Source organism: Oryzias latipes, chromosome 7 (assembly GCF_053564925.1).
Source record: "Oryzias latipes strain Hd-rR chromosome 7, Olatipes_Hd-rR_3.1".
NCBI lineage: Eukaryota > Metazoa > Chordata > Actinopteri > Beloniformes > Adrianichthyidae > Oryzias > Oryzias latipes.
The window spans coordinates 8,307,515-8,332,361 of NC_136243.1; the positions used below are offsets into that span (position 1 = coordinate 8,307,515).

The 24,847-nt window shown below is 38.9% G+C and overlaps 1 protein-coding gene across 1 annotated transcript in view; it reads left to right on the forward strand.

Annotated features, from left to right (window-relative positions):
- oprl1 (opiate receptor-like 1) overlaps positions 1-24,847 on the forward strand; it is a 131,180-nt gene that overhangs the window by 81,797 nt on the left and 24,536 nt on the right. The window contains exons 3-5 of the mRNA XM_023956981.2: positions 14,925-15,012; positions 18,953-19,135; positions 19,565-19,655. Coding sequence (XP_023812749.1) covers positions 14,925-15,012; positions 18,953-19,135; positions 19,565-19,655 — 362 coding nt within the window. The remainder of the gene's footprint in view (positions 1-14,924; positions 15,013-18,952; positions 19,136-19,564; positions 19,656-24,847) is intronic.

Genomic DNA, 24,847 nt, shown 5'->3' on the forward strand with positions numbered 1-24,847 from the left:
GTTCCCAGCAGGGAGAGCATTTTTTAAGGAAATACAATGTATTTTAATAACATTTTTATTCTTAAAACCAAAAAAAAACGTATTTATTCGATTTTCTTTTCTGTTTTCTTTTTTTAATCATTTAAAAAAAACATCTTCATTCAAGTCACTTTTCTTTCTTTCCAAGCACTGCTTGATGTCAGTTCACTTGAGCATCAGGGGAAATTACTGTTCTTCTTGTGTTTGAGTCATGAAGATAAAAAAGGGAAAACACTGAAATTTATTCTGTTTGATCATTTAGTAAGGGCCCAGTGTGTTAAAAATACAGAGGAACAAAGGTAAAGGAAGGAACAGGGATATAGAATCTTAAATATCACAGTTTACCTGGACAGGATCAGATTTCCTTTTTCTAACGTTTTTTTTCTTTCTTTTCTATTCTTGAGACCTCACAAGACATCGCTGCTGTAAAAACAGACAAATTTGCACTTTAATAGAATTTTAAATGGATCTTTTCAAAGGAGGCTGATAACTACCTTGATAATTGAGAAAAAAACATTGGTATCTCCCATTTCCCTGTCCTGCCTTAACCTTTGTGCTATCCTAGGCACTTTACCATTGGGAGTTGGGTCATCTAGACCCACTAGACAGTGCTCTGAACCTTTTTTCTTCAATGATTTGTGATCTTCACTGGTGTCCATGGATTTCATGAAATCTTTCCACCTTTATCCACCTTTGTCATGGTAGGGAGAACACGTCAATGGAAGGGTGGGGTCATCTAAGATAGTACAAGGGTTACTATCGCCACGTATCTCACAAAAAAGAAAAAAAAAGTGTTTCAACCGTCCTGCATGTTGCCTCCTGAAGACAAAGGTGGGGTGGATTTGAAGTTGCTGTTCGTGATACTAACAGGCCTCAGGAGGCTTTTATTAAGATGAACCACTGATGTGAAAGTGTAGCTGTCATGTTTTTTTTATTTTATTTTTTTTCCAAAGGATGACAGTGAGTGTCCTTCTTCTTCAGTACTCAGTGATGGGAATAGTCATTCCCGGTGGACAATCTGCAGGGGATGCTTTTAACAAAAGGCTTGTACCTCAGGGACTGTCACTTCAGATGAAGATGAACACACAGGGAGCACTGGTGCAGGCCTTCAGGTTTAAGCCAGCTTGATGTCAAAATATTCATTTGAGTTCCGTTTTTCTGAGGAGGGTCCATGCATGGAACACGTTTGTTTAGGGGAGAACCTTGTCGAGTTGAGACGGATTTTGAAGCTCTAAAGTTCACGTGATCTTGACTTATTTGAAAAATGTCAATATTTCCCAAAATACAATGGTGTAAACTCCTCACTGCCTTTGATATATTAATGTCGTTTTTGAAATTCAAATGGATAAATCAAAGCATCAAAGACCCATGCTTATGAAAACTGTGTTTTTGGTGTTTATAACATGATCTTGGGGCATTTTTTGGGACACGTAATTTTTTTTTCCCGCCGTGCTGCGGTTTATGCTGTTACTGCGTTTATGTCATTGTGTTGCGATTAATTTCGTTGTGCTTCGGGTGATGCTGTTGCAATTTTTCTTTTGTATGTAGTGAGAGCCTTGACAGCCACCGCAGTACTCGTGTAAATAACAGTCCAAGACTTGTTTAGTTTTTCCTGGTGTTATTTCAGTTTGAAGTGACATCTTATGGCTGGAGAGTCTGTGTGTATTAGCACATTGTGAGTCCCATTTTTTGGGGGGGATTTTATTTGAAGCTCCTCTTTGCACGTAATCCTTGTGCTAGGCACTTTAACATTGGGAGTTGGGTCATCTAGACCCACTAGTCAGTGCTCTGAACCTTTTTCCTTTAATGATTTGTGATCTTCACTGGTTTCCATGGATTACATGAAATCTTTCCACCTTTATCCACCTGTGTCATGGTAGGGAGAACACGTCAATGTAAGGGTGGGGTCATCTAAGATAGCACAAGGGTTAAACATCTGATCTACATCTGTCTGTGAGCGCTCAAATGAACTCAGGCGCCTGAGAAAGTGAGAGGGCTCTGAAAAGTCTGAAATTTAGGATCTTAGTTTGCTTGGATATGAACTGTGATGCTGTTAACTGCAATGTGAAAGCCAGCACAACAAGGGTGTATAAAATAGCAAAATCTAGCCAGGAAGAGAACATAAAATGCTTTGTTGTGCAAAATTAGAAAGTTTTTTGTGGATGAATCAACTGTCTTGATGAATTGAGGGCACTTCTGTTAGGCAGACCAATTGCAGAACGAGCTGGTTTTCTTTCTTATGATGACGACCCCATATGATCGGCATTGGATGTACAGTAACTGCAAAGTTTTTGCATGAGGATTTATCCACTTTAGCCTCATACTTGCTGTTGCTGGGAGTTTTGTGACCCCAAACCAGCGGATCAAAGCCCACAAGCCTACCCACTTGTAAATATTATGTATGTGGTCCAGCATTGAGCCCACGGTAAACTACACATTTGTCTCAATGTGGACATTCACTCTGTGCAACCTTAAAATGACATCATCAAATGTCAAATAAAGCATTTTTTTTATTCCTTTTTTTGACTAAATCAGCCAATTCTGAATTAGTGTTGCACCATTTCTAATGTCAACAGATTGTTATGGGTTTTTAATTCAAATGTATGAATTTAGAGTAAACCTTAGCCTCAAAATGTGAGTAGTTTTCAGTTTCCATCCTCACCTGGTGCTGCTCAGACTCACCAAGGGAGCTGACGTCTATCCTATGCTGTTACCGGGCAGATGTCAGTGTAATGCTGGATTGGTCACCTTTCCATCACACATTGAATAATTCCATCTGTGATAATGGGTGATTTCTTTCAGAGTTTGCTCATTCTGTGTCCTTCTAAACCCATGAGGGGCACTTCACCTGCTTTTTCCTCTAAATTTAGATGCAATAGGCGAAAAAATGTTGTTTTCATCCTCATCACAGTGAAAGTGTGTGGGTAAGGATTGTGTTTTAGTATGGCATGAGTGTAAATGTGCATACATTAGATGAGCTCTCCATTATTTGTGTGGCCTTTGGAGCTGCAGAGAGTTGAATGAAGAAGAGAGAATGGGAGACCTTTGCACTGAAAAGGCAGCGATACGTAAAATGAACGTCATACCACCTGAATGACTGACAGCCGGTCTGAACGCTTTAAAAGGAAGCAAAGTTATTACAGAAAATGAAATAGTTATAAAGGAAAAAGGGGTCAAATGTGTTGAATCAGTAGTATTGTCAGAAATCTTATTGGTAGACTTTATCTGTTGAATTTTCACAACAAAAGCACGCCTCTGAAGGAATTTTCAAAGGAAAGTGATGCCATCATGCAGCTGCTTGTTCTATTTTTATGTCTGCAGTCTAATCTTTTTCAATAAAAACATTTCACCCTAAAATGGCCGATGATATCCAATAAAAAGGCTTGATAATACCTTCTGCCTGTACCTCTGCAGCAGCTGGCAGCCATGAATTGGACTGTGATTGCCATTGAAAGGCCTCGAGAGCTCGCTCAAGCAGAAACATATTAAGAACAAAAAAGTGGATTCTAGCAGGGTAAATTGATCTCTTAACACAAAATCATTAAACTCCTTAAAAATATAAAAGGAAGACAAAGAAAGAATAAACCATTTGCTCCAGATGGAATAGTATATCCTTTTTTATTCATACTTGTGTTTTGATGAAATGAAAAACATTTTTTTCAGCAGTGCTGATCTATTTTTTTGGTTCAAAATTTACATTCTTCAAGATGTAAAAATTATAAATGTGTTAGGCAATATGCATTCATAAAAATGCTGTAGCCCCCATATGCACCTGCATGCAGTTGACAGATTCAGAGAATGTCTTTTACTTTCACAGTTGACCTCTAAAGATATGCTTCTGGCTCCAAAAGTCTGTGACCTCCACAGACATTAGAGCAGAATCTCTTAACCCTTGTGCTATCTTAGATGACCCCACCCTTACATTGACGTGTTCTCCCTACCATGACAAAGGTGGATGAAGGTGGAAAGATTTCATGTAATCCATGGACACCAGTGAAGATCACAAATCATTGAAGAAAAAAGGTTCAGAGCACTGACTAGTGGGTCTAGATGACCCAACTCCCAATGGTAAAGTGCCTAGGATAGCACAAGGGATAAAGAGTTCAGCTTAAAAGGGACAGCCTGATCTTCCATATCAAAAACCCATCTCTACTGTTTGACATCTATACATTTGTCAGTAATCCCTTTCTCTTCACAATTGAATCTCCTTTTAGACAGGTGGATTAAATCGCACGTATTACTTTCAGGGACATTTGAGGACCTTTAGAAAAAAAGGCTGATGATGTTTCCCGAGAGATAATGCTCTACAGTGCTCAGTGGCTGTTCGACTGAAGCAGCTGCTGCTTTGAACTGGATTGTATGATTGCCATCGAGAGCGGCTTTGGCTCAAGAGCTCTGTTCACAGACAGCAAAATATCCAAATGGCTCCTAGAGCAGCCGGGGCATAAACGACACTGACTGAAAGTCTCTTTTCTCCAAACTTTCTCTTTAGGGATTAAGAATTGGTGAAAAGTGACCTAATTTTGGTTCCAAATCGACATTTTCTGAACAGTGTGCAGAATGAAAAAACAAATGTGTGAACCAGACTCTGCTGTTTCATGAAATTACACACTGAACGAATTTTAATAATCCAAAGAAAAATGCCCTCATTTGCATTACAATTTAGGCTACATTCCACCAGCAAGCAACACTGGTTGAAAAATACTACAACAACGAAATCCAGCCTAAAATATGTGCGGCCAATGCAGCAATGTGCCATCTTCCCAGCTTGTGCATGCGGGACGAGGCAGATCAGGGAGGTTGCACATGCACTCTTGGGCTGTTGTGATAACACAACAGCTCATTATTCAAACAGAGCGTCTTTGCGACAGTTTGATTGACAGCAATTAAAAAAAAGAAATGCTCAGAAATCCCAAAATGACATGATTTTTTTATTACATTTGCGCGTACATCACTAAAACTCAAAGAAAAGAATTTCGTCAGAGGGGTTCTTTAAAAAAAATATTTTATGGCCTTGATAAGTTAATATTGTATTTTTCAAGGAAATATTGATTTTACAAAGACTATTTATTTATTTATTTATTTGTGTGTGTTTTGGGGGGAGGGGGGCAGCATTTAAAAATGTATTTGAGAACAAAAAGACAATAAAAATATAGTGTCATCACCATTGACGTACGAAGGACAAACGTCTGACTCAGGGGTGTGTGTTAGGGTCATTTGGTTGTATCCAGGTGTGAGGTGTGTGTTGGGGGGAACTGCTGTGCCCCTGATTAGGCGTAGCTGTTTTCAATGAGTTATTTGTGTTTGTGGTGTGTTTGGGAAGTCCTCCGAGTGTCACTGGTGTCAGACTGTTTTGTTTGCTTCCTGTGTGGCGAGTGCACCTCTTCTATGGATTATTAAAGAGTTTTTTGGAATCTGAGCTTAGTGCATGGGTCCTCTGTGTTTTCCTCACAGGTATGCCATGATTGAATCACAACCGTTGGTTGAGATATTAATAGTTTATGGAACAAACCCAACAGCTGACCATTAGCTTTTTCAATCAATAAGACACATCCTTGTTTTAGGCTCATATGTATCAAACCAAATAAGAGGTTTGCTAAAATGGATTTTTGATAAAACCTGTTTTGGATATGAAATGAAACCCAAAAGCTAAAGTCCATTCAATGTGATCAATGTGCATTAAAGTGAATGGGGATTGTCTTGCATGTGGGACAACCCACCTAGTGGTTACCTGGTGAACTGACCTGGCTCCGCTAACTTAAAGTTCCTCTCCGATCCTCTTTTGATCTATTTTCAAAGTGTTCCCAGTGGTCTTTTAATTATGATTGTTGTTTTTAGCCAAAATAAATAATAATAATAATAAAAAAAGAAACTGTTGTTTTCTAGGACATAGTGTTTGCAGAGCAGCAGGAGTTGTATAGAAATTTGCCTCTGAGTTGTGGGCAGGACTGTTGGTGCGGAGTAACCTTACCCCGAATCCCTCTATTTGCATATTCTCCCATTAGCTTACAGCCTCTCAGAGCCCCAACATAACATTACCAGAGCAACAAAAATGGCGAGCAATATTGGAGCTACAATTTTAAGCCAGATACCAGCTCAGACGGAAAAAGATCTAGAAATCCCATTGCACAATTTTTAAAATAACTTACTTGGATGCTGCTACTGCAAATAGGTATTTGAATACTTGTCCATCAGATAGGATTCTGACCCACAAAGATGTGTTATTCCACCTTTAAATAGTCCAACTCCCCTACATGTTCCCTAACCCTAAATTAGAAGTACCTGTTTGAGGTAGATAGCCGCATAAAGACACCTGTCCTCCCCATTCAATAAGTACGACTCCAACTGCTAACATGGCTAAGACCACATAGCTTTCCAACGACACCACAAACAGAATTGTAGACCTCAACAAGGCTGGAAAGGGCTGCGGGGCAATTTACAAGCCGCTCAGTGAAAAAAAGATCCAGTGTTGGAGAAATTATCAGTAAATGAAAGAAGCTTAACATGATTGTCAATCTCCCTTGGACTGGAGCTCCATGCAAGATCTCACCTTATGGGGTTTTGATGATCCTAGGAAAGGTGAGGACTCAACCCCGAACTACATGGAAAGACCTGCTCAATGACTGAAAAAGAGTTGGGACCACCGTTTCCAATGTTACTGTTGGTAATCCACTAAGACGTCATGGTATGAAATCATGCATTGCACTGACAACGGTCACCTAAAGTTTGCCAATGACCATTTCGGTGATCCAGAGGAGTCAGGTGAGAAAGTCATGTGGTCAGATGAGACCAAAATAGAAATTTTTGGTCTTAACTCCACTAGCCGTGTTTGGAGGAAAAAGAATGATTAGTACCATCCCAAGAGCATGGGGGTGGTAGCATCATGCTGTGGGGTCTTCTCTCCATATGGGACAGGACGACGGCACTGTATTATGGAGAGGAAGACCATGTAGAAGCATGTCAAGTTCTGGAGTAGCCCCACCAGTCTCCAGAGCCAAACCCAATAGAAAACCTTTGGAGGGAGCTCAAACTTCATGTTTTTCAAGGAGAGCCCAGAAACCCGACTGATATAGAGAAGGATCTGTGTGGAGGAGTGGGCCAAAATCCCTCCTCCAGTGTGTGCAAACCTGGTGGAAACCTTTGACCTGTGGAATTGCAAAAAAAGGCTATACTAATACTAACATTGACTTTTTCAGGTGTTACAAATAAATAATTTTAAAAAATCATGCAATGTGATTTCCAGATTATTATTTTTTTTAGATGATGTCTCTCACAGTGGATGTGCATCTAAGATGATCATGTCAGACCCCACCATGATTTCTAAGTGGGAGAACTTGCTAAATCACACGGGGGTTCAGATTTCTTTTTTAATCACTAAGTTTTTACTTAAAAATATTTCTAAACACATTATACAGAGATTGCCATCCAGATGAAAATGACTAATAATCGACTTCACAACAATAATAACAATAAAAGTTTACCCTTTGACTGCTGAAGTTCAAATTAATCATCGAACCATCGTCATTAAAAACTGAATTTTTGCCTTTCTTGGCAGGTTTTAATGCTCTGCCACATGTTTTCGCTGTGTCTTACAAAACTGTTCTTAAGCATTGGAGTCCATACAGCTGTGTAGTTGCATTATAGCTCTGTTTATTACACATACCTTTTTTTCAAGAATAGAGATGTCAGATTGAGGCAACAAACCAAGCAACAGTGCAAAAACGAAAACTTCAAAAAGTTTGACTTCATGCGGTGAAAACCTCATAAAATCTTAAGTTGAAAAACGAGTTTTCATCCCATAAAATTTTGGACAATGTCATACATAAATAGCTATTTAACAGAAAATCTGTCAGGGCAATTACCGTGCTTTAAATTATTCATATTAATCAGTCTTGACCCGAATAAGCGCTCTGTTTTAACAGCAGCTTAATTATGAGCTGAATAATTTAATCACCAGTAATAAGCTGGAAGCTGAGTTGCTTGTTTTAAATGGAATTTAATGTGATGCTCAAAGAAGCAACACAAAAGCCTTCATTTTCATCAAAGTTCATCCCCGTCACTCTGCTGTTGCCATCCGGCGTTTGATGTGAAGTAGCGCGCACATAGATGGGCTGCTTCACTGCAACATGAGCTCTCAGAGTCAACATCTGCATGCACCCAGCCAAATGTATGCTGGCATATGACGGCTCATTTAAGTTGACACTGTGCAGATCAGCAGAGTGTAAATAATTTAAAGAGATATTAATATTTGAAGCCAAACAGCTTGGCAGATTAAAGAGTCATCAGACAGAATCCTTTCATCATTCTTCTTCCCTTCATCTGTTAATAGAGAGAAGGAACAGAGAGAGAACTTGAGTGGAAAACTCTTCAAACTTGGAGGAAGAAGAAGAGAAAAAGAAGGGGTTTGATGAAGGTTGAGGCTGATGATGGCCGCCAGTGAACCTGTGATGCCACAGACTACGTATGTAACACGTCATATGATCACATTTTTTACTTCATTTCCACAAAGTTGTTATTTTTACACGACAAATGTATTACCGTGACGGAGCTTACAGATTAAAACGAATAAAAGCATTTGTTTCAAAAATCCAATTTTTGTAAAGCAGGTGTGACTACATAAATAATTCAACAACAATACACTTTAGAAAAACGTTTTTTTACACTAAATTAAAAAATGATATCCTGACAGTTATGTCCTTTGACTTGGCTGGACGAAAAAAACAGAGCATGACACACAAGTGAACACTGACTGTGTTCACTTGTGTCACAATCTGACTAAATAACAAAATCTTCTTAAAGGAACATTCTAAGTAGCATCTTTATGTCAGTTGCAGCAACAGGAATTTTCCAAAGAAGCATATATCCAACACTCTGTCAGCAGCCGATGCAAATCCATCCTTTTGTGTGGAAAAAAATCAAAACACTGCTGTGGTTATCTGCAGGCTCATTGTAGACATAACTTTACGATCCATTCCATTTAAATCAAACAAACATGTTTGTAGCCATTCTGTAAATAAAGCTTTGATGCCTTTAAAAGTTGGATTACAGTGAACAGGCTGGAGGAAGCATTTTGTTCAGTACGCTCTGTAAACTGATAGATGATGTTTAAACTGTCAGAAGAGTGTTTCTACGGTGGCCCAGAAGGGTCACAACACAACACATTAACTTTACACACAACACATTAACTTTACACGCAACACATTAACTTTACACACAAAACATTAACTTAACACACCACACATTAACTCACAACACAACACATTAACTCACAACACAACACATTAACTCACAACACAACACAATAACTCACAACACAACACATTAACTCATGGCCCTGAAGGGTCACAACACAACACATTAACTTACCTCACAACACTTTAACTCACAACGGAAGTAAAGCAGCAATTGAAGTGCTTTAATTCTGAAATTTCCACTGGGCTGAGCGGCTAACTGCCTAACAGAAAGTAACGTCACAGTAAGCTGTGGAGGGAGCACGTTATTGCTATTGTTGTGTTGTGAGTTAATGTGTTGTGTTGTGAGTTAATGTGTTGTGTTGTGAGTTAATCTGTTGTGTTGTGAGTTATTGTGTTGTGTTGTGAGTTAATGTGTTGTGTGTTTAGTTAATGTGTTGTGTGTAAAATTAATCTGTTGTGTGTAAAGTTAATGTGTTGTGTGTAAAGTTAATGTGTTGTGTGTTAAGTTAATGTGTTGTGTGTAAAGTTAATGTGTTGTGTGTTAAGTTAATGTGTTGTGTGTTAAGTTAATGTGTTGTGTGTAAAGTTAATGTGTTGTGACCCTTCTGGGCCACCGTATGTTTCCCATTTTAGGAAAGTTTATTTTTGTTGTTACATGCATCCTAATGTATTGTAATATAATATTTTCCTGAGTAACATCATCAAATAAATTGGGTAATTAGTCATGTGATGTTTTATCCAATTCATTGATTTGGAGAAAAATTGAAATATTGGGGTGCTGACAGAAGTCAGATTTCTGTCTCCCCCTCTGGTCAGGAACCATCTCCAGAGAACTGGATGCACATCTCCCGGTAACCCCCAGTACACTTTAGCACAACTCATCTTGATCTTCTGATTTCCTGACTCTGTTTTGTCTCTGACTCCGTTTGCCTGCCCCGAATCTCGCCTGGATCCTTATTACTCCTGTTTCTTCTCTGATGCTCCCATGCTCGTTATTGACCCCTGCCTGCCTTCCTGACCCTGATTTAGCTTTCTGGACTTTTAGCTGCGTCAATTCAACCTGCTGCACTTAGAACCAATTGAAACCAATTGTGGGTGCCGACCATTCCATGACGTTAAACTAGAGCCGGCCTTTAGCAGCGTGTCGGCCACAAAAACAGACAACACCCACCATATTGTGGAACCTTACTAAAGCGTGCACCGCTAGCTCCATGGAGCAAGTGGGTGTGTTGGCCTGGGGACGGTGCTGGCAGCGCAGACTCTTCCTGGAAGGGGATGTCACAATACGTCATGCGTCACAATGTGAGAACTCACTCGTATTTGTGGACTGTGAGTGGCTGGTGGTCATAGAGCAGGTTAAGAGGAATATTTAGAAATGCATGAATGGATGAAAATACCACTTTGGGGTTTGTATAATAGTGATGACTTAACATTATACTACACCTAAAATCTCAAAACCCCTGACTTTGCATGATATGAGCTCTTTAACATGTTTTTTTGTTGTAGTTTTGGAGATCCTGTGCTCCCACAAAGGAAGAAAACGGGTTTAGAAAATGAATAGTCAGTCCCTGCTGCTACAGGCCTCTCATTTTGCTTATGGCTGCCACAGCTCATATTTGTCTTGAGCTGTGAAACAAAATGTAATTATGCAGTTACTGATTACTGCCAGAGTAAGAGACAGAATGAAGGGGAACTGAAATTGCATAGGGAATGCAGGCTGAACTGAAGAAATATATTTCAATTAAAAAAAACATTTTTGAGCCAGAAGGCAGGAGAAAGCTGAAGGGGGAGATGATGATCCAGAGAAAAAAATATTACATGTTTTAGTGGTCTGGATAAGCAGATTTAGAACCGGATGCAGAAGAATTCTCTATGAAGATTTTTGGTGTGCCTGCAGGTCTTGAGAGAGTGCAGATAAAGAGGAATAGAGGAGACAGCAGGATTATATATATATATATATATATATATATATATATTTTTTTTTTTTCATTTCATTTCCATTTCACTGCAAAAGTTTAATTTAAATAAGAGTCAAAATTCCTTACATTATTCTCCAAATGACCGTCGTCTAATTAGGAGGGCATCGTCTAACATAAAAGCTCTTTCCGATTGGTCAACAACATGAAGGGCTCCATCTGATTAAATAGTTCAAGTTGCGATAAGATTGTTTTAGCACATTTAAGGTTTACCGTTTATTGCGATTTTTGCTGACTTTTGCGACATGGATATTGCACAGCTCGAAATCGCTATAACGATAAATTTGCGATTAAATGTGCAGGTCTAATATATATATATATATATATATACATCCATCCATCCATCCATTTATCTATCTATGTATATTAGATCATGTGTTAACTCAAAATAAAAAGAATTTCAAAATTAAATCCTCTTTTTGAAGCTTTAGGAATGTCCATATAAAAACACAAAGATCAACATGCTACACTTCCATGTGCAGACCCACATTAAGTTACCTGCACTTCACATAGTTATTCTAGGTCAATGCAAAATCGAACATTCCAAAAGTCCCGTGCTGTTGGGTCAATCCCTTTATCCAAAACCCTTCACACAATTGGATCAGTATGACTGCCCTCACAACTGCTCTTATGGGTGAATACGTGCTGTCTGCGGGTGAAAAAATGCGCAAACCTGTACAGTACACACAGATTGCCCGCAGGAACATTAAAAAGCGCATAAAGCCATAAGGCAAAAATTTTCACATATATACACTTTAACAACACGTAAAGGTAGGTAAGATTGAAGTAGGTGAGACGCACGCGTGTCCTGCACTGCGCAGGAAGCCGATCCGTGCTGTTTATGTGAAATGTGCACGCTCATGGCACATCTCTAATGTGCAGCCTGGCTGTTAGAAATGAAGAAATTGGACAATTGGAGTGTAGTTTGTGTGGGCGTCCTACCGGTCCTCGCGTATCACGGGCACGCCCCATGTGTGCAGAATTGGGCACGGTCAGTAAGGAGCCAGTGTGTGCACCTTACTAATGACTACAGTGCTGCATAAAGTGCCCTGTAAGACAGCATCATCTTTACGTCATAAGTGTGTGTAACTTACATCATCCTTACAAATATTTCACGATTTGCTTACCCTGTTCCACTTTCATGAGGTGGTTGCAGGAGCCACAAGGGAACTGCAAGACAGCTGCTCCTCTCCAAAACCTTCTACAGGTCGAGATAACCCAAAAACCCTCAGCACCCATCCGTCCAGCGTGTGACTAAGCCTTAAGCTTCATAATGATTGAGAACTCTTTCAGTTGGATAAAACAAGACAGGAGATGCCTGTTTTTTTAACCTATACTTGTTTCCTGTTGTGGGGAGTCATCCTCAGGGGGGTTTCATTCTGGTTTATGGTGAGGTTTTCTCACCTCCTTTTTTATATTTGATGATCCTTTGAATCAGGGGTGTTTGTTGTTGCCATGGACCTACAATCAACAGGGGGAATTATCTGTCTAATGGATCTAACGATTCCCAAACTTTAAACCCTGACTTACTGCACATTAATATTCCCATCTTAAATCAAAGTGTCCTAGGGCAAGACGCTGAAGCCCACATTCTGGTGGTTATAGGTTGCCGCCACTGTTTGGCAGCAGAGCTGCCCTCACTGTGTGTGTGAATGTGTGATTGGGACTATGACCGTAAAGTACTGTGGGCCTTCAAGGAGGGTAGACAAGTGCTATACGTATGGTTTTACTATAAGTTTCTAAATGCTTTTGTGGACTGCTGTATCCTCTTTATTTACTAACTAAAACACTATTTTATTTATGTTTAAACATTCTAGACTTACTTTTGGACCTCTTTCTAATCCAACCCTCAGCTTTTGCTTCATATCGTTTCCACACTAGCCTTGAAAACCTTTTAAATTTAGCTCTTTCTCCTCAATAATTTCTTGACTTCAGATTTCCCTGATTTAAATTTATCCTGTTTTTTGTTTAAATCATAGTTTAGATAGGAGTTGTGTTACTATATGCTGAACCAGATTTATGACAAATACATACTCCCATGACAGAGTCCACCCAACAAAGATCATGAACAGAAAGAAGCAGATAACTGTAAGCAGTTCCTAAGCTGTTCTTAACATTCACTTTGCCTTACTGGTAATCCCTAATTAAATGTCAGGAAGGCTGTAATTCATTTAAATAGTCTTGTGAAATTTAGCCTGATAGAGGTTATTGATAATTAAAGTTAAAAGCAAGATGGGAGAAAAACGGACAAAGCTGAGGCTTTTGGAGAAAAAGCCAATTAAATTAGGCCAAATATCTGATGGGCAATAAGACTGAAGGACAGTTATTGATATAATGAGATTACTTTAAGTATTTTAGGTTTATTATACACTTTGAATTTGTATAAAGAACAGGAATAAAATAATTTTGCCAATATGAACGACCCTCGGAGTATTTCAGGCAGGCAACTCGAGCAGTGCTTTTACCTGGTTACTCCTCTCTGCAGGCGGTTCAGTTCAAATGACTCTACTTAAGTTCCAGGTGTACGGTCCAATCCCTCTTTTCCATTTCCACGAGCTTTGCGTTCATCACCCCACCCTCCTCCCCGGCTTCCACCTGTGAGCTCCGTTAGGGGTAGTAGTTTAATACCCAAAGTTTTCAATGGAGATCCTTTTCTCAGATGTATCTGAACAGAGCCTTATGTCATACTAAAAGAAATATGGAAATAAATCTTCTTTACTGCATGAGTTGTCTGACTAAAATGAAAGAAAAGGTTGTGAATTGATTTAAGAAAAAAACATTAGGGGAGAAAAAGGCCTTTTCAAATGTAAATGAAGATCAGAGAACACTACAGTTTGAGGTGTGAAGGTAAGGGTCTGTATTTCATGTGCATTTACTTGGTTTAGGTAACCTTAATGCACTTAGTGAAACTTAAATTAGGCCACAGTCATATCTAGATTTATGAGTCAAACACAAAGACCATGTCACAGAGTTGTTGTTTCAGCCAGCAAGTGTGTCATGACGATAATGTAATTCTGAAATGTCACTTTGCTCCAAAAGGTTGAAAACTATTACATTTCTTTTACTGAAAAATGATCTGTCGGTCACATCATCTAGACAGATTTAGTGATGAAATTGTATTGATAAAGCTGGAGAAACATGATGTGCAGTTTCTGTCGCTCTAAAGTCAAAAGCCAGTAAGTGGAAACAGTTGCTGCTATCCATCAGCATTAAGGCGGGGTTTTACTGTCAAAGTCCTTCATCCTTTCTGATCCATTTAAGATTTGCGTCACAGATATATGTGCAGCAAACAAAGAGGAATTGTTATAATTTGTGTCCGTAATGCTCACATTAAAGATCAACAGTAATGTGCTTCTTAGAACAGAGCGCCAAAAAAAAAACAATCAACAGATTTATTGGATTGTTTTAATTCTCATAAAGAAAGATTAATTCAGAATTAATCAAATAAAAAAAACACAATCAATCATAATTACACTACACTTTAAAGTTTAAGCATTAATCATCCTTCCCTCGGTTTGTTTAAACTTCTTCTATTGTCTTGTCTTTTTTACTTAAATTGTGTTTTGTTTTATTTTGTTTTTTTGCTAAATTTTTCACTCCAAAAGCAAAAACATCTGCAGATTTGTCAGTCAGATTATACTAAGATACTGTGTTTGTCATGCAGCAAAATGCTTTTCGAGGCTACAAAAGTATAAAAGACGTTTAGCCTGAGCTTTTCTGTTTTCTGTCTCCTCAGATACACGAAGATGAAAACAGCCACAAACATTTACATCTTTAACCTGGCTTTGGCTGACTCTTTGTTCCTGGCCACTCTACCTTTCCAGGTACGTCTTCACCAGTTCAAGTATTTATAGGAGTTTGACTTTGTAAGTTTGCTGTCAAAGTTTCAGATTTTCATCTTGATCTTCAAAATTTTGCTTCTACTTGGTCATTTTATTTTTATTTTTTATGCTGTTATGTCAAAGCAACAGGTCCCTGTTATATTAATTAGGGGGAAAAAAGGTCTTTTTGAGGTTTTAGATTGCAAATTTAATTTGTGACTTGTGACGAAATATATTTTAAGTGTATTTTGTTACAATTTCACTGTACAAAGTGTTGAAGTATAGTGAAAGTGAAGTTTTGAACTTGTTAAGCATCAGTTTTTAAACTTTCCTCATGCTTATTTTGTCTGGAAAAAAACAAAACAGAATATGATAAACCGTTGTTTCAAACAACAACAAAAAGTATGACAACCTTGAAAAAGTTTATCCTTTTTCAGAGAACAAATTTTTTTTAATTACAGAGCTGAAAAAAGAATTTTTAAACCAGTTTGCAAAGGCCAATGTAGTAAAGTTGTATCTTTTTAAAGTGGAGACTTGCTTTTATAACCGACCAGTAACTTGGTTACGTTTCTGGGTCTATTATGAGTGTGCTTCAACCGGGAAGTTAAAGGGTTATTTTAGGGTAGTTTCACCACATAGGAATTAAATCAAAAACTGCTTGTTAAGATTTTGATTCTAAGGGCGTATTTAGACTGGACACATTTGGTTTGCTTGACATGAACCAGAGTTAGTGTCCCCCTATAATCCGCAACAAATTTTCCGAATACCCAAGTGGACCTTGATCCGGGACCAGGAACCGCTCTCTGACCCATCTTTGGAGGTGGTCTTGGTTTGTGGGCTGATCAGACTGGGCTGGGTAGCCGGTCATCACGTGATGTAAAAAGACTAGGAATGAAGGAACTGATGAGCTGCGGACAAATCTAAAGCAACGATTGTCGTGTTATCAAACAGAAAGAAAAAAAAAAGTTCAACTGTTTATTTGTTAGAACGTATATTTTAATACCACTTAAAACACTTCCTACATGCTTTTCTGTTTCTCATTATGCGGCAAGCGCCCGGCGCTGCTGTGACGTCATCCTAAAAGCTACCTTGTAGTTTCCTTAACAGAATTCTCCTAAAATAATGCCATAACACCACAATAATAAGGCACAGCAACTCATTTAAATGTGCTCTGATGAATTCAGGCTTATTCAAACAACTTTTAAAGTGATATACATTGCTTCTCACAGTTTTCTCAACATTCTATACATCATAAACATTTAACAGCGTACTTTCATACCCAATGTCTTCTTGGCAACTGCTTTGCAGCATGCCTCTGCCATACCGAAGAAGCAGTAAAAAGTGTTGTACCTGATGTTCATACAGAGGTTTAAAATTGGTGAGCTCTCCAGACAAAGAATGCAAAACGCAAGACTTCCATTTATTATTCTGTTGTTGCTTTTTTTGTACAAACTTTGGTTCGAAAAAAGAAAGTCCCCTTGACAGCAGTCTGAATACAAGCCAAGCGTAAGGTTCAGGACTTGTTCCGGACGAAATTCAGAGTAAACTTGTCTTTTCCAGTCTGAATACACCCTAAGACAGAAATACTTTGAAACATGATATTTTAACCATTTTGAGCATTTTATGTTTGATTCTGACATCATCTGCTTTTAGATACAATTCAATGACTGGTAGACCTTAACCCTTGTGCTGTCTTGGATGACCCCACCCTTACATTGACGTGTTCTCCCTAACATGACAAAGGTGGATAAAGGTGGAAAGATTTCATGTAATCCATGGACACCAGTGAAGATCACAAATCATTGAAGAAAAAAGGTTCAGAGCACTGTTTAGTGGGTCTAGATGACCCAACTCCAAATGGTAAAGTGCCTAGGATAGCACAAGGGTTAAAGGACTCTGAGGACTGCAGGTTTCCCACCACAGACCCTACCTCTACAGCAGTGGTCTCCAACCTTTTTCAGGTCACGGACAACTTTACTGTTATTTTCACCGAATGGTCTGAACAAAGCAGAAGATTGCCTTTGATCATTTTCAGCTTCTGGTTTCTGAAAAACCTATTTTCCACATTAAAATGCCACTGCAAGAAATTTAGTTAAAAAATAAGACATTTGTAGTTTTTTTTTTTTTTTTTTTTTTTGCAGATGACGAGGATTTGGTGAAGGAAACTTGTTGATTTGTAGAAGTTGTTTCTGTTTTGTAAAAAATCAATAAAAGCAACATTCCAGGTTTTTTTTTTCTTTCATAAAATATTATTATAACACTGAGAACACAACCAAGTCTCAGATTAACTTTCAGAGCACAAAGATTATTGATAATTTTTTTTAACGTTTTTATTTTTAACAGATGAACAGATGATTTTCCTTTTTCAAATTTTCTCCGACCAGAAACATCTTCAGGTCATCAATTTATTTGACTGAATCTTCATCCTCTGTCAAATGTTTGCTGCTGGTTTAAACTTACTTTGTGATGAAGCCGATGATGTCAAACTGGATGCAAACAACCAGGCGCTAACTTTAACCACGTCCGACTTTTAAGGTGTGATGAATAAATAAAGCAAAATAAAATGACACAACTGTCGTAAAACTGGTATTTTATTTTTTCTATATTCTAACTTGTCCTCTACAACACCTGAGCAAACAGACAAGAGAGCTTGAAGCCTCTTGTGTTGGACATATTTTACCGTCACAATAGGGGTTATGAATCTTTTGAAACACTAGGTATATATTTAAATAAACCCCTTTTGTAATTTAAGCTAAACTTTGGTCATCTCTTACTCTGTATCAGTCTTTTGTTGGACCGGACAGAAAAGGAAAAAAAGGGAAAAAGAGAGAGGGATCCTGGGGGTGGGGGGTGGGGGCTGCTGTCTACACACACCCAAATGCCACAAACCCTAACCCAACCCATGAAATATTTCATTTAAGCACTCAAACTCTTTGTGCAAAGATGGATAGCACCTGTGAAAACTGGTATTTTCTAAATATAACAATAAACATGAATGTCTGCAACTTGATTATCTCCATTTGTGAAACATTCGAGACCCAATCGCCGCAGCTTCCAGTCCGTGAGAACAACTGTCTAAATAAATCCGTTTTTGGAGGAATAATCCTAGTTTTGTCTTTAAACAGCAGCTTCATGTTTCTTTAATGTCGAAGGCTCTTCTTCAGGTTTCTCACTGACTCTTTTCTCCCCAAATAAACTTTCCAAATACGTTTTATTGTTTGGTTGTTTTTTTTAGCTTTTTAGCTTTGAGTTAGTAACATTCCGAGCAGCTGCCTAAAATCAAGGGTTAATGACGCGTTAAGACAGACAGATGGGGTGAACAGAATCTGGTATTGGGGAAAAAACTGAAATAATCTAAGTTAACCAATGCATTTGTTTTATGTCTGCGGCTTGGTACCAAGTGGCCCACGGACCGTTACCGGGTTGAGGACCACTGCTCTACAGTAAAGTTTTTGACCCAGATTACCACTGCCTTTTTTTAGCATGCCCCAGGCTCTTGGTAAAGAAAAACACTGTCTTTAAAATGTAATACGATAAAAAATGGAATCTGTCCTCTACAATATCCTACTTATAGGTGAATGTACTTTTTGAGATGTACAACCAGAGAATCAAAAACATTCCTGTCAACTTTTGCTGCTGGGATTTGGAAAGCTGTCCTTTTGCACGGCCCAATTACTTTCTATTGTGCAGCAAAATAACAAGAAAACATGAACCCAAAGGAGCCCAAACTACAACTCAGTGGAAGTTATGGGATGGGACGCTGACAGATCAGAGCATGGGCTAATTTTTATTAATCTTAACGGAATTGTATTTTTTAAGATTTACTTCAGACAAATGGACAACAAAACCAAAACGGTAACTGTGTGATCTGTTCTTACATGGTGTCATATGGAATGTGTGAAGTCCTGTTGTCTAACGCTTTTGTGGCCTGTTTGTGTTCCAGGGCACTGACGTGTTTCTGGGTTTCTGGCCATTCGGGAATGCTCTGTGTAAGACGGTGGTGTCTATCGACTACTACAACATGTTTACCAGCACCTTCACCCTGACAGTGATGAGTATGGACAGGTATGTGGCTGTGTGCCACCCTGTGAAGGCTCTGGATATGAGGACCCCTCACAAGGCCAAGGTAAAATGGGTTCAATCCCCCATGGACAGTGTTGTCACTTGGAAAAAGTTAGTCATCCTTCCGTCTCTTTAAATTGCCAGCAGCATCAGTTCAAACACAGTTTTCACACCACTTGAGTTCATCTCTGAGGCTGAGGGCACGGTGAGAGTCGGATCCTGTTTAAACAAGCTTTGCATGTGCTGTCACGGTGTTGGTAGGGAGGGTATAATAAGATTAACTGATACTGACAACACGGCGGTGTCACTCTGCATGTGCTAGGCTGCATCTCTCACAGGACATTAGGAGGTTAAAAGTGACATAACAGAACAGCATTTAGAGATTTAAAGAAATTTGTTAATGCGAAGACTAACAAATACTTTCTTCAATAAAAACATTGGGGAAGAGGTGCAACCAAGATTGACTGTAGCCACTTTGTTGTCCTGTCTTCAGGTGGTGAACATCTGTGTGTGGGTGTTGGCATCAGCCTTTGGTGTGCCCGCCATGGTCATGGGAAATGTAGAGGAGGAACAAGAACATAACAGTGAGTCTGGCTTCTTCCTCACCGCTTCTGTTTTAAAGCACATGTGAAATGTACAACTTCATTTGGTCAGCTTCTTTTTATGTTTGTTTTTTTACTCGCACTGCTCTCGGGTAAGATAGCTGTCAAAAAGAAACCTATGAATTAAAAAGAGGTTGTGCACAAGTAAAACTTTGTCGGCTAACTTTTCCGATCCTATTCAGTTTTTATTTTTATTTTTTTTTACTGCAGCAACGGTTGGCCGACCGTTAGTCTTCTTTCACTCAGAATTGGCTTAGCTGTTTTTGTTTTGGTATTATCTTACTATCAACCAATTTTGACAGAATGTGCCTTTTTTACACCTAGTGAGTAGATTGGCATGTCTACTACCACTTTCTGGGCTGTTTTCCATCAGTTCTGGGTCACAAGCTATCCGCTGGTGCAGTGTTTACATGATCAGCTGTTGAAGATTGGCACCACCAAAATGCGTCTGAAGAGCGCTGTAATGTTATCTGTTTTAGTCAATTTTCAACAGAGCTTTGGTAAAAAAATAATTTCCCCGTTATGGGATCAATAACATTCTAAAAAGTTCTATTTTATTACAGTTTTAATAAACAAAACTCAATATGCATGTGTAGCATATATATTGTGGACTAGTCATCAGAAAATTAGGAACGGCTCAAGGAGAGAGGAGGCAGAGACTGTAAGATTTGCTTTGAAAAATACTTTGTAATAATTTGACCCAAAAAAACAGACATAACATGCAATAATATGAAGATAGGGAAAGCAGAAATCCAGGAAATATGATATTTACAGTATTCAATTATTTACGAGTAGTCCCTTTAGTGATCCAGTGTATCTGAATCAGAGTGGAAGCAACAGCTCATGCATCGTCCATACAACCCAGACAGGGATTGATAAATCCAGAGGCGGGTGTCCAGTGAAAAGGGAATGATTGAAGTTCATGAAAATGTCACTGTTCCATAAGAAGAGAAGTGCAAAGAATGAGTCTGTAGGCGACAGGAGCCTCCTACCAGCCCGGACTGAGCAATAGAGTGAAGGCAGTTCCCTGGAAAGCTCCAATGCTTTTAGTTCTTTCTGGTTCGGGCTTAAGTCACCATCGTCATATGGCCGATTTCTTCAAAATGCGTCAAATCCGCGGCTTATTTGCGGCGGGTTTAAACTGGTAGTTGGCTCCTCGTAACATCATAATCCGGCTCTCCTGTCATGTATTGTGATAGCTTCCGGGTTAGCGGCTTATAAAGATAGCCAATTGGTTGGTCGCGCTCACGTGACCCAAGGCACGTAGTACACACGCATCAGGCGGAAAATAGAATACAATGCCCTAGTTTGGGACCCGTATAACACACGCACAATTTGAAGAGTATCCTGACTCGATGTATTTGCCTGTGACCCCATGAGATTTTTTTGACAGCGAGTTAACATGAAATGTATTCAAAACAAAGACAAATGAAATTCACAACACACGTTATACGTAAAACTAAATGTTGTATACATATTTTTCTGCAAATTTGTGCAAAAATTATTCATTTAGGAACAAGTTTGTCTTTATGAATATGTTTCTTATTGACAGATCCTTACCTTATACCCTTTCCAGATTCAGCAAAATACAGAAGTGGGCGGAAGTAAAGAACTGGGGAGAACTATGCAGTTCTCACATCTTCACATTTGGGGCCAGTATTTCCCCAAAGCAGTGCCGATCAGTAATAAAAAATAAGAAAAAAACAGCCATTTCCAATAGTCCTAATAATCATTTTTAACCCGCAGACATTTTCCAGCAGGTTTGTCCTTCATCAGATTTTTTTTTCACTTGTAAGAGAAGATGCTTGTATTATTTATTTGTCTTTGGCTCGCTCCGGCTTTTTGCTCCATTGAAAGTCTGTTGGCTTTCACACTAAGATGAACCACAGCATATTTTTTTGCAGGTGAATTTTTACTTGCACAAAGGAGAATGTTTGAGAAAAAAAAAAACTTTGTTGTGAATCAAAGGAAAAACTAAATGTTTAAATATGCTCAAAAAGGCAGATTTGCAAAAGATGGTAAACATTATTATACAAAACAGGTAACATTTGAAGTGAGCATTTATTAAAGGGCATCAAATTGTTTATATATGTTAATTCAGTTAACAAGAAAGGTCAGTTTTTATATGCATGTGTGAATCTAACAGAGTGAACACATGGGGAAGTGCATCCAAACGTGTTTTAACCATGTGAGTGAAGTCATGTGACTCAGACATTGTCGAAGTAATTGTTAATTTATACTTTAAGTACTCCTTATAAGCTTACATAGAAAGCCCTCTGATTCCCCAAACCCCACACATGCATCCACTGAGGTTGGCTTCCTGACAGGCGTTGGCCGTTACTGCTGGCTGAATATGCCTAAGATGTGATACACAGTGCCTTTTCTCTTCCCTTCAGATTTTTGTCTTCTTTTTTGATGACTTGGTTTTGCAGAGAGGACTGCATGGTGGTTGGCTCGCTCACCGCCCAGCAAGAATGCTCTGGTTCAAATCTCAGATGTGTGGATTTGACATCTTGTCTTTGAGCTTGTGTGGGTTTTCTCCGGGCACTCCAGCTTCCTGCCACAGTCTAAAAGCATGTTTCATAGGTTAATTGGTGTCTCTAAATTGCCTCTTAGTGTGCTTGTGAGTGTGACGCCCTGCGACCTATTCAGGATGTACCCCACTCTGGCTCAGCTGGGTTGGTTCCAGCAGCCCGTGACTCAGAGATTCGGTGGGTTCTGACAATATTTGGATGGTATTGTTGAGTTGCTCTGCGGTTTGTTGACTGACAGGTGTCAATGTGGAAGAACTGCACATGCATGCTCTGTTTTGTGTGCATTTCTTACAAAATACTCTCTTTTCTTTGTGAAGCAAAGATAGTGGCACATAGTCATCTTTTTAAATGGATTAACTAACCGTGTTATAACCTATGTTAAGATGTAATATTTGTTTCCAGAAGGTAAGCACCATTTTAAATGACAGACCACTGAAAAAGCTGCCAAAGGCCGCTCATTAGATCAGTTTCATCAGTTCTTGAATGAGAATTCATTGAAGAGTGATGCAGGGACAAAAGGACTCTTTCCTTCTAGACTGCATGAAGTTTCTTGAAGTCACCAAAAACTACTCAACAGTTGTGGACACTTCAAAGAAGGTCAAAAAGGCATGACAGAGCCTTTTAAAAGGTTGGAAACACCCAACTTCCACATAGGCCAATGCTTAATTCATGCTAAGCATTCTAACCAGTTTCATCACTGTGAGGGATTCCAGCTTTCCTGTTGGAAAAATGGTACAAACCATCGGGTTGGAGCCTCCTAACCTCAACATAATTGATGTAAGCAGCATATTAATGGGCACTCATTGTTCAAACTGCTGCCAGCAGATAAAACGGAAATTACGATCCAGCATCAGGAAGCTGAAGACCAGCTTTTAACCTCGAGCTGTGGCCTCAATCACACCTCTCCCCTCTGCTCAGAGCCCATCACATGATCATGAATCGTGCATGCTCAAACAGCAGTGTGAATCTTCCACACAGACACACTCAAACACACACAACAGACTGGGAATTATTCAATCTACTGCAGGAGCTGAGGACTGTATTACCTCATCTCAGATTGCAATTTCTCACTCACCCCACCATGATGGTTTCATGACTGCAGACAGTAACCTGGCACTCCATAAAGGTGAACTTTGACCTAATTTATGCTCATAAATATCCGACTTTGAGGTAAAATCACTCCATCACATCTGGTATTTATTTTTGAGAGACAGAACATTAAAATTGCGACACATGTCAGATAAGGTTAAACATAAGCCTTATTTATGCCTCAAAAGGAAATTCTACATGAAACTAGAAAAAAAGAGCAATTAACAAACAAAGAAAAACTTGATTAATGAAAAATTAAAATGAAAAATGAGACAATATTAAAAACTCAGGAGGAAACTTGTGATGGGTTTTAAAGACCCGCTCCGATCATCTATTGATCTACTGTCAAAGCGTTCCTGGTGGTCTTTTGATTATGTCTACGATGTTTTAGCCAAAATCGAAAACTCTGTCTTTTAGGACATAGTTTCTGCAGAGCGGCAGTAGTTCGTCAGAAATTCGCAGGGCAGGACCTTTAACGCAGAGTAAGCCTGCCCACACTTCACATCACATCACCCAAAACTGAGCCCTCTGTTTACTTGCTCTCCTGCTAGCTTACAGCCCCTCACACCCCCAACCTAACATTATCCGTGCAACATCCAACTGGAGAGTTTTGAGCCAGATGCCAGTTCAGATTTGTCTGCATGGATTTGGAGCAGACCAGAGAGCTTGTAGCCTGCGGATTCGATTTTCTACATCACAAATAAGCTCTTATTTAAACTGCACTTTTTTACCTGCTCCTGATTCCCAACTATTTGAAAAAAGAAATGCTCAGAAACGCAATTTTAACCCTTGTGCTATCCTAGGCCCTTTAACATTGGGAGTTGGGTCATCTAGACCCACTAGACAGTGCGCTGAACCTTTTTTCTTCAATGATTTGTGATCTTCACTGGTGTCCATGGATTACATGAAATCTTTCCACCTTTATCCACCTTTGTCATGGTAGGCAGAACACGTCAATTTAAGCGTGGGGTCATCTAAGATAGCACAAGGGTTAAACATTCTAAACATTTGTCCTCCATCATCAGAAAAATGCCAAAGAACATGCTAACGATACATTGTTCATCAAAATGGGTCTTTAACTTGAACTCATACAATTTGGAGAACTTTATTCATAATTATTTCGTTGGTTTTTTTATGATGTTTTTAATAAATAATGAAATTGGACTTCCAGTGGGATCCTACATCTTTTCTGAATCGTCAGGCTTCTCAATTACAGATTTGTGGCAGAGGAATTGGTTTTAGAACTCCAGACAATAAACTGCTTTTGGTTTGAAGCTGGCTTTGTTGATCGATTCAGTGTTTCATTTCCTTCTCATCCACGAGCATGAGCTGGAAATCCAACCACAAACATAGTCTTGATTACATCCCCAGAAATGTAGCAATTAGATCCAGCCTGGTTATAGTGCTGCTGTTTCGGATGCACAGATCAAAGCCATCATTTCTTTACCTCACTTTTTACCAAAACTCAAAGGAATTGAGGCTGGCACATTTGCACATTTCTTTAAAATTCCATGAATACAAAATGAGCAACTGCGCAAATGTGTATTCCTA